Source organism: Pseudophryne corroboree, chromosome 6 (genome assembly GCF_028390025.1).
Source record: "Pseudophryne corroboree isolate aPseCor3 chromosome 6, aPseCor3.hap2, whole genome shotgun sequence".
Lineage (NCBI taxonomy): Eukaryota > Metazoa > Chordata > Amphibia > Anura > Myobatrachidae > Pseudophryne > Pseudophryne corroboree.
The window spans coordinates 243340381-243358740 of NC_086449.1; the positions used below are offsets into that span (position 1 = coordinate 243340381).

Here is an 18360-nt window from a genome sequence, read left to right on the forward strand (position 1 = left end):
ATAACAATTGAGCAAAAACCGCGATAAAAGCCTATTTATTTTTTATGACCAATTACTGTGGCTAATAGGATAACCCCCACCAAGAGAGAGATATAGTGGACGAAGATAATGTACCAGCCAATCAGCTCCTAACTAACACATTATAGGCTGTATTTGAAAAAATGACAGTTAGGAGCTGATTTGTTGGCAATTTCTCTCTCTCCACAGCTTAGTACATAGACCCCTTAGTTTCTGCAGCAGAAAGATAAACACAAACCTAATTGAAAATCATTGGGCATAAACTGATTACATTCACTTTGACTATAAACTCCTGTATTCATTTAATGTACTAAGAGGTATGACAAATAAAACACAGCACCATAATCCATAGAAGAAACCCTGCATACTGTATGTATAAGGTTTATTTATTTTAAGGTGACGTAGTCATAGCAGTGTCTCTTTTGAAAGTTTTAATATTGAAAGATTATACTTGACTCATATTAGAGTGTGAAGTGTGACTAGAGTTTGGCTACAATCAGAGGGGTGTGTGAAGGAGAGAAATAGCATTCTATTTACTTACCTATTGAAATAAAAACCAAAGCCATACTGAGATATTAATGAAATAATATTGATCAACATACAAAGAAAATAGCTGTATTCAATGTAGAATATACAGGTTTTCATAATACTGCAGAAGACATTTCAGTCAACAATACTCAAAACAGTGTACCTTAAACTAGTGTAAAACGGCATTTGCCACCAGAACATAATGCACAGTGCATCACATATAATGTGACACTCGTAACTCCATGATCATTGTTGGAAGTTTCTGAGACTAATTTTTGGCTTTGGATATTAAACTAGTACAAAGTCTGGTGTATAGTAACTCAGTAATCCGTTTAATAAGCAACAGGTCCAAATATTCCACCCCAGGTTACAGCCACAGAAAAATGTAAATAATGGTAACCAAGGGCAACATTAGTTTTTCTACCTAGTTACCTCCAGAACAGATTTAGAACTATATCATTTATGTTGATTGAATAATTAACTTTTGACCATTAGAAATGCAAAGAAAATGACCTCTTCTCAGCTACCTTAGAAAAGCACAATAGTTGCGTACAGGCTAAAGGCGGCCTCCTGAAATGGGGACCATTAAAACATTTACAAAGTAGTTGTTGTCACCTTAGTTCATGACCAGACCTGGCATGGATGTTTCCTATAGAAGAAACATGGTCAAACAATACCGCTTCCTCTGATGAAACCAATTATTGTGACTAGACCATATTATGGGATATAATGTATACACCATGATGTCCTTCATTTGGAATTAATGCACTTCTCTCAGAAAGTCATAGTTGTCCCTAGGCATTATAGGGTCATAAATCCTCCTTGGCTGGAGATGCTCGGTTAGTCTCCGTTGAGGGTTTTGACTTTTTGCTTTCAGTCTTTTTCTTTTTCTCTGGTTTACTGTGATTGTTAGTTTTCGGACTCCCATCTGCTGCCTTGCCAGGGTACACCTGTCCTTCCACCGTCACATCTGCACACCTGTCCTGTTTTACAAGAAAGTCTTTCACCTCCCAAGCATAGCCACCGTCCCGCAACATAAAGATCACGCGGTTTGCTCCAACAACAAATCTATAGAGAAGGGGAGATAAACATTACAAAATAAAACAAGAACTTTCATAGATTCATTTCAAATTAAGGGCTAGAGTTAAACTGGACATAGAATACTAAAATAATCATCTTATTTAGGACTAGGGATACTATTGATTATTATAGATGCCAGGAATATGGCCATGCCAACACTGTCAAAGGAAAATATTACATTTGGCTATTTGTAGTTTTAAAACCAACTAAAAGTAAAAACAGGTCATAATAAAAAGATGTGATCCTTCCAATGGAAGATCTGCCGCTAGTCTGAACTGGAATAAAAGTTGCCCAAAACTCCAGTTTGTCCTTAATAATTATAATCACTCAATAGGCAGCTGCACATCTTTAGTTAACTAAACAGCTGGCTTGTACATGCGGATTCAGTATGATATACCGGCGGCCAGGAGACAGACGCTGGGATACAGACAGCCGGAATACCGGCGGAAAGCGCAGCGTGTCCCCTCACAGGTTTGCTGCACTCGCCACGCTTCGGGCCTGGTGGCGACCTTCACCGGGTGTCGGGATTCCAGTGTCGGTCACCTGATAGCCGGGATCCCTGCAGCTTGAAAACCTCCCGTATATACAGCACATTTTACACCACTTCTTCCAGTTCGTTTTGTATTTTTAGCCATTATATTCCGCTTATCTTTTCTAGAAAACTGTTCCGTATAACTGTATAAACAAGTTGTACCCATCCCACAATACCTCTGAATGTCATAGTTAGCATTGAAAAGGCTGCCTTGCCAGAAGCTTGTAATTTCTTCGGTTTCCTTCTCTGTTGGATTCCCAGACACTGTTGCGAAGATCATTAGAGTCTTGCCCTTTTTGGTTATCTGCAAGAGGTTCTCTGGATTGCTAGGGTCAATCTTTGAGAAATCTAGAGGAGCCGGTTTTCGTTTGTGCTCAGGCAGGTCACCCTCTTCTATATCATCATCTTGCTAAAAAGAGAACAGGACAGGCTGGTTTGTTAATTTGAATTTAAGTCAAATAATCAAATCAATTTAAATAAATTAATATGAATGATATGAAATTAGCCAACACTGACAGATCTAAACAAATCTTTCCCAGATTTATTTTTGTAAATATGTACATTAGCTTACTGCTGGGTACTGTAACATACTACCATTTTGTAGTAAAGCGCATAGCACATTGTGAGTTTGGGGTGTTTTCTGGTCCAAGCAGCAGAAAAAGACAATGAAAAAGTAGTTGTGTTTTAAAGGACCCATTAGCCGATAATACATGTATTCATGTAATAAATGAAAACAGCCTAAAATTACAAAAAAGCTCACCACAAAAACAAAACAAGAGTAGAAAAAAATAAGAATTTACTTACCGATAATTCTATTTCTCGTAGTCCGTAGTGGATGCTGGGAACTCCGTAAGGACCATGGGGAATAGCGGCTCCGCAGGAGACAGGGCACATCTAAAGAAAGCTTTAGGATCACCTGGTGTGCACTGGCTCCTCCCCCTATGACCCTCCTCCAAGCCTCAGTTAGGATACTGTGCCCGGACGAGCGTACACAATAAGGAAGGATTTTGAATCCCGGGTAAGACTCATACCAGCCACACCAATCACACTGTACAACTTGTGATCTGAACCCAGTTAACAGCATGATAATAGAGAAGCCTCTAGAAAAGATGGCTCACTACAACAATAACCCGAATTTTTTGGTAACAATAATTAAGTACCAGTATTGCAGACAATCCGCACTTGGGATGGGCGCCCAGCATCCACTACGGACTACGAGAAATAGAATTATCGGTAAGTAAATTCTTATTTTCTCTGACGTCCTAGTGGATGCTGGGAACTCCGTAAGGACCATGGGGATTATACCAAAGCTCCCAAACGGGCGGGAGAGTGCGGATGACTCTGCAGCACCGAATGAGAGAACTCCAGGTCCTCCTCAGCCAGGGTATCAAATTTGTAGAATTTTACAAACGTATTTGCTCCTGACCAAGTAACTGCTCGGCAAAGTTGTAAAGCCGAGACCCCTCGGGCAGCTGCCCAAGATGAGCCCACCTTCCTTGTGGAGTGGGCATTTTAAGATTTTTGGCTGTGGCAGGCCTGCCACAGAATGTGCAAGCTGAATTGTACTACAAATCCAACGAGCAATCGTCTGCTTAGAAGCAGGAGCACCCAGTTTGTTGGGTGCATACAGGATAAACAGCGAGTCAGATTTTCTGACTCCAGCCGCCCTGGAAACATATATTTTCAGGGCCCTGACCACGTCAAGCAACTTGGAATCCTCCAAGTCCTTAGTAGCCGCAGGTACCACAATAGGTTGCTTCATGTGAAATGCAGAAACCACCTTAGGTAGAAATTGAGGACAAGTCCTCAATTCTGCCCTGTCAGAATGAAATATTAAATAAGGGCTTTTATATGATAAAGCCGCCAATTCTGACACACGCCTGGCTGAAGCCAGGGCTAACAGCATCGTCACCTTCCATGTGAGATATTTTAAGTCCACAGTGGTGAGTGGTTCAAACCAATGTGACTTTAGGAAACTCAACACAACATTGAGATCCCAAGGTGCCACTGGAGGCACAAAAGGAGGCTGTATATGCAGTACCCCTTTTACAAATGTCTGAACTTCAGGCACTGAAGCCAGTTCCTTTTGGAAGAAAATCGACAGGGCCGAAATTTGAACCTTAATGGACCCTAATTTTAGGCCCATAGACAGTCCTGTTTGCAGGAAATGGAGGAAACGACCCAGTTGAAATTTCTCTGTAGGGGCCTTCTTGGCCTCCCACCACGCAACATATTTTCGCCAAAAGCGGTGATAATGTTTTGCGGTTACGTCCTTCCTGGCCTTGACCAGGGTAGGGATGACTTCATCTGGAATGCCTTTTTCCTTCAGGATCCGGCGTTCAACCGCCAAGCCGTCAAACGCAGCCGCGGTAAGTCTTGAAACAGACAAGGCCCCTGCTGGAGCAGGTCCTTTCTTAGAGGTAGAGGCCACGGTTCGTCCGTGAGCATCTCTTGAAGTTCCGGATACCAAGTCCTTCTTGGCCAATCCGGAACCACGAGTATAGTTCTTACTCCTCTCCTTCTTATGATTCTCAGTACTTTTGGTATGAGAGGCAGAGGAGGGAACACATACACTGACTGGTACACCCACGGTGTTACCAGAGCGTCCACCGCTATTGCCTGAGGGTCCCCTGACCTGGCGCAATATCTGTCTAGTTTTTTGTTTAGACGGGACGCCATTTTTTTCCCAACGGTTTACAATCAGGTGGAAGACTTCTGGGTGAAGTCCCCACTCTCCCGGGTGAAGGTCGTGTCTGCTGAGGAAGTCTGCTTCCCAGTTGTCCACTCCCGGAATGAACACTGCTGACAGTGCTATCACATGATTTTCCGCCCAGCGAAGAATCCTTGCAGCTTCTGCCATTGCCCCCCTGCTTCCCGTGCCGCCCTGTCTGTTTACGTGGGCGACTGACGTGATGTTGTCCGATTGGATCAATACCGCCTGACCCTGAAGCAGGGGTTTCGCTTGACTTAGGGCATTGTAAATGGCCCTTAGTTCCAGAATGTTTATATGAAGAGATGTCTCCAGGCTTGACCATAAGCCCTGGAAATTCCTTCCCTGTGTGACTGCTCCCCAGCCTCGCAGACTGGCATCCCTGGCCACCAGGACCCAGTCCCGAATGCCGAATCTGCGGCCCTCTAGAAGATGAGCACTCTGCAACCACCACAGGAGGGATACCCTTATCCCCGGTGACAGGGTTATCCGCTGAAGCATCTGAAGATGCGACCCGGACCATTTGTCCAGTAGGTTCCACTGGAAAGTCTTGCGTGGAATCTGCCGAATGGGATTGCTTCGTAGGAAGCCACTATTTTTACCCAGAACCCTTGTGCATTGATGCACTGAGACTTGGTTCGGTTTTAGGAGGTTCCTGTCGGATAACTCCCTGGCTTTCTCCTCCGGGAGAAACACCTTCTTTCTGGACTGTGTACAGGATCATCCCTAGGAACAGAAGACAAGTCGTCGGAACCAGCTGCGATTTTGGAATATTGAGAATCCAATCGTGCTGCCGCAACACTACCTGATATAGTGCTACACCGATCTCCAACTGTTCCCTGATCTTACCCTTATCAGGGAATCGTCCAAGTAACGGATAACTAAAATTCCCTTCCTTCGAAGGAATATCATCATTACGGTCATTACTTCAGTAAAGACCCGGGGTGCAGTGGACCATCCCTACGGCAGCGTCCGAACTGATAGTGACAGTTCTGTACCATAACCTGAAATACCCTTGGTGAGAAGGGTAAATTTTGACATGAAGGTAAGCATCCTTGATGTCCCGAGACATCATGTAGTCCCCTTCTTCCAGGTTTGCAATCACTGCTCTGAGTGACTCAATTTTGAATTTGAACCTCTGTATGCAAGTGTTCAAAGATTTTAGATTTTAAAATCGGTCTCACCGAGCCGTCTGGCTTCGGTACCACAACAGTGTGGAATAATACCCCGTTCCCTGTTGCAGGAGGGGTACCTTGATTATCACCTGCTGGGAATACAGCTTGTGAATGGTTTCCAAAACTGCCTCCCTGTCAGCGGGAGACGTCGGTAAAACAGACCTTTGGAAACGGCGAGGGGGATACGTCTCGAATTCCAATTTGTACCCCTGAAATATTACCTGAAGGATCCAGGGGTCTACTTGCGAGTGAGCCCACTGCGCACTGAAATTCATTGAGAACGGGACCCCACCGTGCCTGAACTTGTAAAGCCCTAGCGTCATACTGAGGGCTTGGCAGAGGCGGAAAAGAGTTTCTGTTCCTTGGAACTGGCTGATCTCTGCAGCCATTTTCCTCTCCCTCTGTCACGAGCAGAAAAGAGGAACCCTTTTGTCCGCTTGCCAACCAGGCCTGCGCCTGATAATACGGCATCTTATTTTGAGAGGCGACCTGGGGTACATCCCCTCTTTTAAGGCAATACTTCCAAATGCCGTTTGGAATCCGCATCACCTGACCACTTTACTGGTATAATTGGACAACGCACTTATACTTGATGCCAGTCGGCAAATATTCCGCTGTGCATCATGCATATATAGAAATGCATCTTTTAATTGCTCTATAGGCAATAATATACTGTCCTTATCTAGGATATCATATTTCCAGTCAGGGAATCCGACCACGCCAACCCAGCACTGCACATCCAGACTGAGGCGATTGCTGGTCGCAGTATAACACCAGTATGTGTGTAAATACATTTTAGGATACCCTCCTGCTTTCTATCAGCAGGATCCTTAAGGGCGGCCATCTCAAGAGAGGGTAGAGCCCATGTTCTTACAAGCGTGTGAGCGCCTTATCCCCCCTAGGGGGTGTTTCCCAACGCACCCTAACCTCTGGCGGGAAAAGGTATACTGCCAATAACTTTTTAGAAATTATCAATTGTTATCGGGGGGAAACCCACGCATTTTATTTCTCAGATTCAGGAAAACTACAGGAAGTTTTTCCTCACCAACATAATACCCCTTTTTTTTTTTGGTGGTATTCATATTATCAGAAAAGTGTAAACTTTTTTCATTGCCTCAATCATGCAATGTGTGGCCCTATTTGGAAATCACGGTTGTCTCTTCACCGTCGACACAGGAGTCAGTATCCGTGTCGGCGTCTGTATCTGAGGTAACGGGCGCTTTAGAGCCCCTATATGAGACGTCTGGACATGCACAAGCTGAGTAGCCGGCTGTCTCATGTCAACCACTGTCTTTTATACAAAGCTGACACTGTCACGCAATTTCCACAGTACATCCACTCAGGTGTCGACCCCCCAGGGGGTGACAACACTATTACAGACACTCTACTCCGTCTCCTCATCATTTTTCTCCTCATACATGTCGACACAAACGTACCGACACACAGCACACACACAGGGAATGCTCTGATAGAGGACAGGACCCCACTAGCCCTTTGGGGAGACAGAGGGAGAGTTTGCCAGCACACACCAGAGCGCTATATATATATACAGGGATAACCTTATATAAGTGTTTTTCCCTTTATAGCTGCTGTAATGTTTATACTGCGCCTAATTTGTGCCCCCCTCTCTTTTTTAACCCCTTTCTGTAGTGTAGTGACTGCAGGGGAGAGCCAGGGAGCTTCCCTCCAACTGAGCTGTGAGGGAAAATGGCGCCAGTGTGCTGAGGAGATAGGCTCCGCCCCTTTCTCGGCGTCCTTATCATCCGTTTTCTTGTATGTTTTGGCAGGGGTTAAATGCATCCATATAGCCCAGGAGTTATATGTGATGCATTTATTTTAGCCATAAAAGGTTTTCTAACGATTTATTGCGTCTCAGGGCGCTGCCCCCCCAGCGCCCTGCACCCTCAGTGACCGGAGTGTGAAGTGTGCTGAGAGCAATGGCGCACAGCTGCGGTGCTGTGCGCCTACCTTTATCTGAAGACAGGAAAGTCTTCTGCCGCCGATTTTTCCGGACCTCTTCGCTCTTCTGGCTCTGTAAGGGGGCCGGCGGCGCGGCTCCGGTGACCCATCCAGGCTGAACCTGTGATCGTCCCTCTGGAGCTAATGTCCAGTAGCCTAAGAAGCCCAATCCACTCTGCACGCAGGTGAGTTCGCTTCTTCTCCCCTTAGTCCCTCGATGCAGTGAGCCTGTTGCCAGCAGGTCTCACTGAAAATAATAAACCTAAACTAAAACTTTCACAAAGAGCTCAGGAGAGCCCCTAGTGTGCACCCTTCTCGTCGGGCACAGAAAATCTAACCGAGGCTTGGAGGAGGGTCATAGGGGGAGGAGCCAGTGCACACCAGGTGATCCTAAAGCTTTCTTTAGATGTGCCCTGTCTCCTGCGGAGCCGCTATTCCCCATGGTCCTTACGGAGTTCCCAGCATCCACTAGGACGTCAGAGAAATAAGATTTTACTTACCGGTAAATCTATTTCTCGTAGTCCGTAGTGGAATAGACGGGCTCCGCAGGAGACAGGGCACTTTAAGAAAGAATTTGGATACTGGTGTGCTCTGGCTCCTCCCTCTATGTCCCTCCTCCAGAACTCAGTTATGCTGCATTCACACCGCAAATGCCGGGTCCTACCCGGTAAGACAAACGTGTACTTACCGGGTGGGATCCGGCATTTGCGCTCCGTTGCAGGCTTCCCGACCCGGCAATATACCGGGTCGGTTGCCATGACAACGGAGGCCGCAGCAGCAGCAGGGGCGGGGGTGGAGGCGGCGTCGGGAGATGAGCTCATCTCCAGCGCCGCCTCTCCCTATCTTGTGAATGGGAACCGTGTCGCATCGACACGGCTCCCATTCACACCGCACCTGACCCGGTAATCAACCCGGGTAAAACCCTTCTTTTACCGGGTTGATTTACCGGGTCAGGCGACCCGCTAAATCGCCCAGTGTGCTTTCACATCGCACACTGACCCGGTTCGACACGGCAATATGCCGTGTCGGTACCGGGTTATTTGTGCGATGTGAAAGGGGTTTTAGAGAAACTGTGCCCGGAAGAGCTGACAGTACAAGGAAAGGATTTTGGAATCCAGGGCAAGACTCATCCCAGTCACACCAATCACACCGTATAACTTGTGATAAACGTATCCAGTTAACAGTATGAACAACAACGGAGCATCAGATCAACCCTGATGCAACCAGAACATAACCCTTATTTAAGCAATACCTATACACAAGTATTGCAGAAGAAGTCCGCACTTGGGACGGGCGCCCAGCATCCACTACGAGAAATAGATTTACCGGTAAGTAAAATCTTATTTTCTCTAACGTCCTAGTGGATGCTGGGGACTCCGTAAGGACCATGGGGATTATACCAAAGCTCCCAAACGGGCGGGAGAGTGCGGATGACTCTGCAGCACCGAATGAGCAAACTCTAGGTCCTCCTCAGCCAGGGTATCAAACTTGTAGACTCTTACAAAAATGTTTTAACCCGACCAAGTAACAGCTCGGCAAAGTTGTAAAGCCGAGACCCCTCGGGCAGCCGGCCAAGAAGAGCCCACTTTCCTCCTGGAATGGGCTTTTACAGATTTAGGGTGCGGCAGTCCAGCCGCAGAATGTGCAAGTTGAATCGTGCTACAGATCCAGCGAGCAATAGTCTGCTTAGAAGCAGGAGCACCCAGCTTGTTGGGTGCATACAGGAGAAATAGCGAGTCAGTTTTCCTGACTCCAGCTGTCCAGGAAACATATACTTTTCAGGGCCCTGACCACGTCCAGTAACTTGGAATCCTCCAAGTCCCAAGTAGCCGCAGGCACCACAACCGCCCAAGAAGAGCCCACCTTCCTTGTGGAATGGGCCTTAACTGATTTAGGCAGCGGCAACCCAGCCGCAGAATGAGCCTGCTGAATCGTGTTACAGATCCAACGAGCAATAGATTGCCTTGAAGCAGGCGCCCCAAGCTTGTTGGAAGCATACAGGATAAACAAAGATTCTGTTTTCCTGACCTTAGCCGTTCTGGCTACATAAACCTTCAAAGCCCCGACTACATCCAGTGACTCGGAATCCTCCAAGTCAGTAGTAGCAACAGGCACCACAATAGGTTGGTTTATATGAAAAGGATGAAACCACTTTCAGCAGAAATTGTGGGCGGGCCCACAATTCTGCTCTATCCGCATGGAAAACCAGATAAGGGCTTTTATGTGACAAAGCCGCCAATTCTGACACACACCTAGCCGAAGCCAAGGCTAATAGCATGACCACCTTCCACGTGAGATATTTTACTTCCACCGTTTTGAGTGGTTCAAACCAGTGTGATTTCAGGAAATTCAACACCACGTTAAGATCCCAAGGTGCCACTGGAGGCACAAAAGGGGGCTGAATCTGCAGCACTCCCTTTACAAACGTCTGAACTTCAGGCAGAGAAGCCAGTTCTTTTTTGAAAGAAAATGGATAAGGCCGAAATCTGAACCTTAATGGAACCCAATGTAAGGCCCAAAGTCACTCCCGACTGTAGGAAGTGAAGGAAAAGGCCCAGCTGGAATTCCTCCGTAGGGGCATTCCTGGCCTCACACCAAGCCACATATTTTCGCCATATACGGTGATAATGTGGAGCCGTCACATCCTTCCTAGCCTCTATCAGCGTAGGAATTACCTCATCCGGAATGCCTTTTTCTGCTAGGATCCGGTGTTTAACCGCCATGCCGTCAAACGCAGCCGCGGTAAGTCTTGGAACAGACAGGGCCCCTGTTGCACAAGTCCTGTCCTAGAGGCAGAGGCCACGGATCCTCTGTGAGCATTTCTTGCAGATCTGGATACCAAGTCCTTCTTGGCCAATCCGGAACAAAGAGTATTGTTCTCACTCCTCTTTTCCTTATGATTCTCAGCACCTTGGGTATGAGAGGAAGAGGAGGAAATACATAGACCGACGGGAACACCCACGGTGTCAACAGTGCGTCCACAGCTATCGCCCGAGGGTCTCTTGACCTGGCGCAATATCTCTGCAGCTTTTTGTTGAGGCGGGATGCCATCATGTCCACCTGTGGCAGTTCCCACCGACTTGCAATCTGCATGAAGACTTCTTGATGAAGTCCCCACTCTCCCGGGTGGAGGTCGTGCCTACTGAGGAAGTCTGCTTCCCAGTTGTCCACTCCCGGGATGAACACTGCCGACAGTGCGCTTACGTGATTCTCCGGCCAGCGAAGAATTCTGGTGGCTTCTACCATCGCCACCCTGCTCCTTGTGCCGACTTGGCAGTTTACATGAGCCACTGCGGTGATATTGTCTGACTGAATCAGAACCGGTTGGTCACGAAGCAGGGACTCCGCTTGACGTAGGGCGTTGTATATGGCCCTTAGTTCCAGGATGTTGATGTGAAGGTAAGTCTCCTGACTTGACCACAGCCCTTGGAAATTTCTTCCCTATGTGACTGCCCCCCCACCCTCGGAGGCTTGCATCCGTGGTCACCAGGACCCAGTCCTGAATGCCGAATCTGCGACCTTCGAGAAGGTGAGCACTCTGCAGCCACCACAGGAGAGACACCCTGACCCTGGGGGATAGGGTGATTAACCGATGCATCTGAAGATGTGATCCGGACCACCTGTCCAGTAAGTCCCATTGGAAGGTCCTCGCATGGAACCTGCCGAAGGGAATGGCCTCGTATGATGCCACCATCCTTCCCAGGACTCGAGTGAAGTGATGCACTGACACCTGTTTTGGTTTCAATAGATTCCTGACCAGTGTCACGAGCTCCTGAGCTCTCTCTAACGGGAGATAAACCCTTTTCTGGTCTGTGTCTAGGATCATGCCTAGGAGAGGCAGATGAGCTGTAGGAACCAACTGCGACTTTGGAATATATAGAATCCAGCCGTGTTGCCGTTACACTTCCAGAGAAAGTGATACGCTGTTCAGCCACTGCTCTCTTGATCTCGCTTTTATGAGGAGATCGTCCAAATACGTGATAATAGTGACACCTTGCTTCCGCAGGAGCACCATCATTTCCGCCATTACCTTGGTGAATATTCTCGGGGCCGTGGAGAGACCAAACGGCAACGTCTGAAATTGGTAATGACAATCCCGTACCGCAATTCTGAGGTACGCCTGATGAGGTGGATAAATGGGGACATGAAGGTGTGCATCCTTTATGTCCCGAGTCACCATAAAATCTCCCCCTTTCAGGCTTGCAATGACCGCTCTTAGCGATTCCATCTTGAACTTGAATCTTTTCAGGTATATGTTCAGGGATTTTAAATTCAATATGGGCCTGACCGAACCGTCTGGTTTCGGGACTACAACATGGTCGAATAATAACCCCCTCTTTGTTGAAGGAGGGGAACCTTGACCACCACCTGTTGAAGATAGAATTTGTGAATTGCAGTTAACACTGTTTCACTCTCGTGGGGGGAAGCCGGCAGGGCCATCGGTGAGGGGGCATCTTCTCAAAGTCCAGCTTGTATCCCTGAAACACAATATCTATTGCCCAGGGATCTAACAGGGAGTGAACCCACTTGTGGCTGAACTTACGAAGGCGTGCCCCCACCGGGCCTAGCTCCGCCTGTGGAGCCCCAGCGACATGCGGTGGATTTTTGTAGAGGCCGGGGAGGACTTCTGTTCCTGGGAACTAGCTGTGTTGTGCAGCTTCTTTCCTCTGCCTCTGGCAAGAAAGGACGCACCTCGGACTTTCTTGTTTCTTTGTTCGAAAGGCTGCATTTGACAATTTCGTGCTTTCCTAGGCTGTGCAGGAATATAAGGCAAGATATCAGAATTACCAGCTATAGCTGTGGAGACCAGGTCCAAGAACCCTTCTCCACACAATCCTCAGCCTTCAATATGCCTCTAAAGTCGGCATCATCTGTCCATTGCATATTCTACAGGACACTTCAAGCCGAAATCGACATAGCTTTGACTCTAGGACCCAGTATACTCATGTCTCTTTGGGCATGTTATATATATATATATATATATATATATATAAAAATAAGAATTTACTTACCGATAATTCTATTTCTCGGAGTCCGTAGTGGATGCTGGGGTTCCTGAAAGGACCATGGGGAATAGCGGCTCCGCAGGAGACAGGGCACAAAAAGTAAAGCTTTTCCAGATCAGGTGGTGTGCACTGGCTCCTCCCCCTATGACCCTCCTCCAGACTCCAGTTAGGTACTGTGCCCGGACGAGCGTACACAATAAGGGAGGATTTTGAATCCCGGGTAAGACTCATACCAGCCACACCAATCACACCGTACAACTTGTTATCTAAACCCAGTTAACAGTATGATAACAGAGGAGCCTCTGAAAGATGGCTCCCTAAACAATAACCCGAATTAGTTAACAATAACTATGTACAAGTATTGCAGATAATCCGCACTTGGGATGGGCGCCCAGCATCCACTACGGACTCCGAGAAATAGAATTATCGGTAAGTAAATTCTTATTTTCTCTATCGTCCTAGTGGATGCTGGGGTTCCTGAAAGGACCATGGGGATTATACCAAAGCTCCCAAACGGGCGGGAGAGTGCGGATGACTCTGCAGCACCGAATGAGAGAACTCCAGGTCCTCTTTTGCCAGGGTATCAAATTTGTAGAATTTTACAAACGTGTTCTCCCCTGACCACGTAGCTGCTCGGCAGAGTTGTAATGCCGAGACCCCTCGGGCAGCCGCCCAAGATGAGCCCACCTTCCTTGTGGAATGGGCCTTAACAGATTTAGGCTGTGGCAGGCCTGCCACAGAATGTGCAAGTTGAATTGTGTTACAAATCCAACGAGCAATCGACTGCTTAGAAGCAGGCGCACCCAACTTGTTGGGTGCATACAGTATAAACAGCGAGTCAGATTTTCTGACTCCAGCCGTCCTTGAAATGTATATTTTTAAAGCTCTGACAACGTCCAACAACTTGGAGTCCTCCAAGTCGCTTGTAGCCGCAGGCACTACAATAGGCTGGTTCAGGTGAAACGCTGATACCACCTTAGGGAGAAAATGCGGACGCGTCCGCAGCTCTGCCCTATCCGAATGGAAAATTAAATAAGGGCTTTTATAAGATAAAGCCGCCAGTTCAGATACTCTCCTGGCGGAAGCCAGGGCCAGTAACATAGTCACTTTCCATGTGAGATATTTCAAATCCACATTTTTTAGTGGTTCAAACCAATGGGATTTGAGGAAATCTAAAACTACATTTAGATCCCACGGTGCCACCGGAGGCACCACAGGAGGCTGTATATGCAGTACTCCTTTGACAAAAGTCTGGACCTCAGGGACTGAGGCCAATTCTTTTTGGAAGAATATTGACAGGGCCGAAATTTGAACCTTAATAGATCCCAATTTGAGACCCATAGACAATCCTGATTGCAGGAAATGTAGGAAACGACCCAGTTGAAATTCCTCCGTCGGAGCACTCCGATCCTCGCACCACGCAACATATTTCCGCCAAATGCGGTGATAATGCTTCGCGGTGACTTCCTTTCTTGCCTTAATCAAGGTAGGAATGACTTCTTCTGGAATGCCTTTTCCTTTTAGGATCTGGCGTTCAACCGCCATGCCGTCAAACGCAGCCGCGGTAAGTCTTGAAAGAGGCAGGGACCCTGTTGAAGCAGGTCCCTTCTCAGAGGTAGAGGCCACGGATCGTCCGTGACCATCTCTTGAAGTTCCGGGTACCAAGACCTTCTTGGCCAATCCGGAGCCACTAGTATCGTTCTTACTCCGCTTTGCCGTATGATTCTCAATACCTTTGGTATGAGAGGCAGAGGAGGAAACACATACACCGACTGGTACACCCAAGGTGTTACCAGCGCGTCCACAGCTATTGCCTGCGGATCTCTTGACCTGGCGCAATACCTGTCCAGTTTTTTGTTGAGGCGAGACGCCATCATATCCACCATTGGTCTTTCCCAACGGTTTATTATCATGTGGAAAACTTCTGGATGAAGTCCCCACTCTCCCGGGTGAAGATCGTGTCTGCTGAGGAAGTCTGCTTCCCAGTTGTCCACGCCCGGGATGAACACTGCTGACAGTGCTATCACGTGATTCTCCGCCCAGCGAAGGATCCTGGCAGCTTCTGCCATTGCACTCCTGCTTCTTGTGCCGCCCTGTCTGTTTACATGGGCGACTGCCGTGATGTTGTCCGACTGGATCAACACCGGTCTTCCTTGAAGCAGAGGTTCCGCCTGGCTTAGAGCATTGTAGATTGCTCTTAGTTCCAGAATGTTTATGTGAAGAGACTTTTCCAGGCTCGACCACACTCCCTGGAAGTTTCTTCCTTGTGTGACTGCTCCCCAGCCTCTCAGGCTGGCGTCCGTGGTCACCAGGATCCAATCCTGTATGCCGAATCTGCGGCCCTCCAATAGATGAGCCCTCTGCAACCACCACAGAAGAGATACCCTTGTCCTTGGAGACAGGGTTATCCGCAGGTGCATCTGAAGATGCGACCCTGACCATTTGTCCAACAGATCCCTTTGGAAAATTCTTGCATGGAATCTGCCGAATGGAATTGCTTCGTAAGAAGCCACCATTTTTCCCAGGACTCTTGTGCATTGATGTACAGACACCTTTCCTGGTTTTAGGAGGTTCCTGACCAGGTCGGATAACTCCTTGGCTTTTTCCTCGGGAAGAAAAACCTTTTTCTGAACCGTGTCCAGAATCATCCCTAGGAACAGCAGACGAGTTGTCGGCATTAATTGGGATTTTGGAATATTCAGAATCCATCCGTGCTGCTTTAGCACCTCTTGAGATAGTGCTAATCCCATCTCTAGCTGTTCTCTGGACCTTGCCCTTATTAGGAGATCGTCCAAGTATGGGATAATTAATACGCCTTTTCTTCGAAGAAGAATCATCATCTCGGCCATTACCTTTGTAAAGACCCGAGGTGCCGTGGACAAACCAAACGGCAGCGTCTGAAACTGATAGTGACAGTTTTGTACAACAAACCTGAGGTACCCCTGGTGTGAGGGGTAAATTGGAACGTGGAGATACGCATCCTTGATGTCCAAGGATACCATAAAGTCCCCTTCTTCCAGGTTCGCTATCACTGCTCTGAGTGACTCCATCTTGAACTTGAACTTCTTTATGTACAGGTTCAAGGACTTCAGATTTAGAATAGGCCTTACCGAGCCATCCGGCTTCGGTACCACAAATAGAGTGGAATAATACCCCTTCCCTTGTTGTAGAAGAGGTACCTTGACTATCACCTGCTGAGAGTACAGCTTGTGAATGGCTTCCAAAACCGTCTCCCTTTCGGAGGGGGACGTTGGTAAAGCAGACTTCAGGAAACGGCGAGGTGGATCTGTCTCTAATTCCAACCTGTACCCCTGAGATATTATCTGCAGGATCCAGGGATCTACCTGCGAGTGAGCCCACTGCGCGCTGTAATTTTTGAGACGACCGCCCACCATCCCCGAGTCCGCTTGAGAAGCCCCAGCGTCATGCTGAGGCTTTTGTAGAAGCCGGGGAGGGCTTCTGTTCCTGGGAAGGAGCTGCCTGTTGCTGTCTCTTCCCTCGACCTCTGCCTCGTGGCAGATATGAATAGCCCTTTGCTCTCTTATTTTTAAAGGAACGAAAGGGCTGCGGTTGAAAAGTCGGTGCCTTTTTCTGTTGGGGAGTGACTTGAGGTAGAAAGGTGGATTTCCCGGCTGTAGCCGTGGCCACCAAATCTGATAGACCGACTCCAAATAACTCCTCCCCTTTATACGGCAAAACTTCCATATGCCGTTTTGAATCCGCATCGCCTGTCCACTGTCGCGTCCATAAAGCTCTTCTGGCCGAAATGGACATAGCACTTACCCGTGATGCCAGTGTGCAGATATCCCTCTGTGCATCACGCATATAAAGAAATGCATCCTTTATTTGTTCTAACGACAGTAAAATATTGTCCCTGTCCAGGGTATCAATATTTTCAATCAGGGACTCTGACCAAACTACCCCAGCACTGCACATCCAGGCAGTCGCTATAGCTGGTCGTAGTATAACACTTGCATGTGTGTATATACTTTTTTGGATATTTTCCATCCTCCTATCTGATGGATCTTTAAGTGCGGCCGTCTCAGGAGAGGGTAACGCCACTTGTTTAGATAAGCGTGTTAGCGCCTTGTCCACCCTAGGAGGTGTTTCCCAGCGCTCCCTAACCTCTGGCGGGAAAGGGTATAATGCCAATAATTTCTTTGAAATTATCAGCTTTTTATCAGGGGCAACCCACGCTTCATCACACACGTCATTTAATTCTTCTGATTCAGGAAAAACTATAGGTAGTTTTTTCACACCCCACATAATACCCTGTTTAGTGGTACCTGTAGTATCAGCTAAATGTAACGCCTCCTTCATTGCCAAAATCATATAACGTGTGGCCCTACTGGAAAATACGGTTGATTCGTCACCGTCACCACTGGAATCAGTGCCTGTGTCTGGGTCTGTGTCGACCGACTGAGGCAAAGGGCGTTTCACAGCCCCTGACGGTGTTTGAGGCGCCTGGACAGGCACTAATTGATTGTCCAGCCGCCTCATGTCGTCAAACGACTGCTTAAGCGAGTTGACGCTATCCCGTAATTCCACAAATAAAGGCATCCATTCTGGTGTCGACCCCCTAGGAGGTGACATCCCCATATTTGGCAATTGCTCCGCCTCCACACCAATATCGTCCTCATACATGTCGACACACACGTACCGACACACAGCAGACACACAGGGAATGCTCTACACGAAGACAGGACCCACTAGCCCTTTGGGGAGACAGAGGGAGAGTCTGCCAGCACACACCAAAAAAGCGCTATATATGACAGGGATAGCCTTATAATAAGTGCTCCCTTATAGCTGCTTTATATATATCAAAATATTGCCATTAAATTTGCCCCCCCTCTCTGTTTTACCCTGTTTCTGTAGTGCAGTGCAGGGGAGAGACCTGGGAGCAGTCCTGACCAGCGGAGCTGTGAGAGGAAATGGCGCCGTGTGCTGAGGAGATAGGCCCCGCCCCTTTTCCGGCGGGCTCGTCTCCCGCTATTTTGTGAATCCAGGCAGGGGTTAAATATCTCCATATAGCCTCTGGGGGCTATATGTGAGGTATTTTTAGCCTTTTAATAGGTTTTCATTTGCCTCCCAGGGCGCCCCCCCCCAGCGCCCTGCACCCTCAGTGACTGCGTGTGAAGTGTGCTGAGAGGAAAATGGCGCACAGCTGCAGTGCTGTGCGCTACCTTTAGAAGACTGCAGGAGTCTTCAGCCGCCGATTCTGGACCTCTTCTTACTTCGGCATCTGCAAGGGGGCCGGCGGCGCGGCTCCGGTGACCATCCAGGCTGTACCTGTGATCGTCCCTCTGGAGCTGATGTCCAGTAGCCAAGAAGCCAATCCATCCTGCACGCAGG

At 47.8% G+C, this 18360-nt stretch overlaps 1 protein-coding gene across 1 annotated transcript in view; it reads right to left on the reverse strand.

The window, feature by feature from the left end:
* Nucleotides 1-363: 363 nt before the first annotated feature.
* MESD (mesoderm development LRP chaperone) overlaps nt 364-18360 on the reverse strand; it is a 54624-nt gene continuing 36627 nt past the window's right edge. The window contains exons 2-3 of the mRNA XM_063925816.1: nt 2335-2567; nt 364-1614 (exon numbers count right to left, since the gene is read on the reverse strand). Coding sequence (XP_063781886.1) covers nt 1356-1614; nt 2335-2567 — 492 coding nt within the window. The 3' untranslated portion in view covers nt 364-1355. The remainder of the gene's footprint in view (nt 1615-2334; nt 2568-18360) is intronic.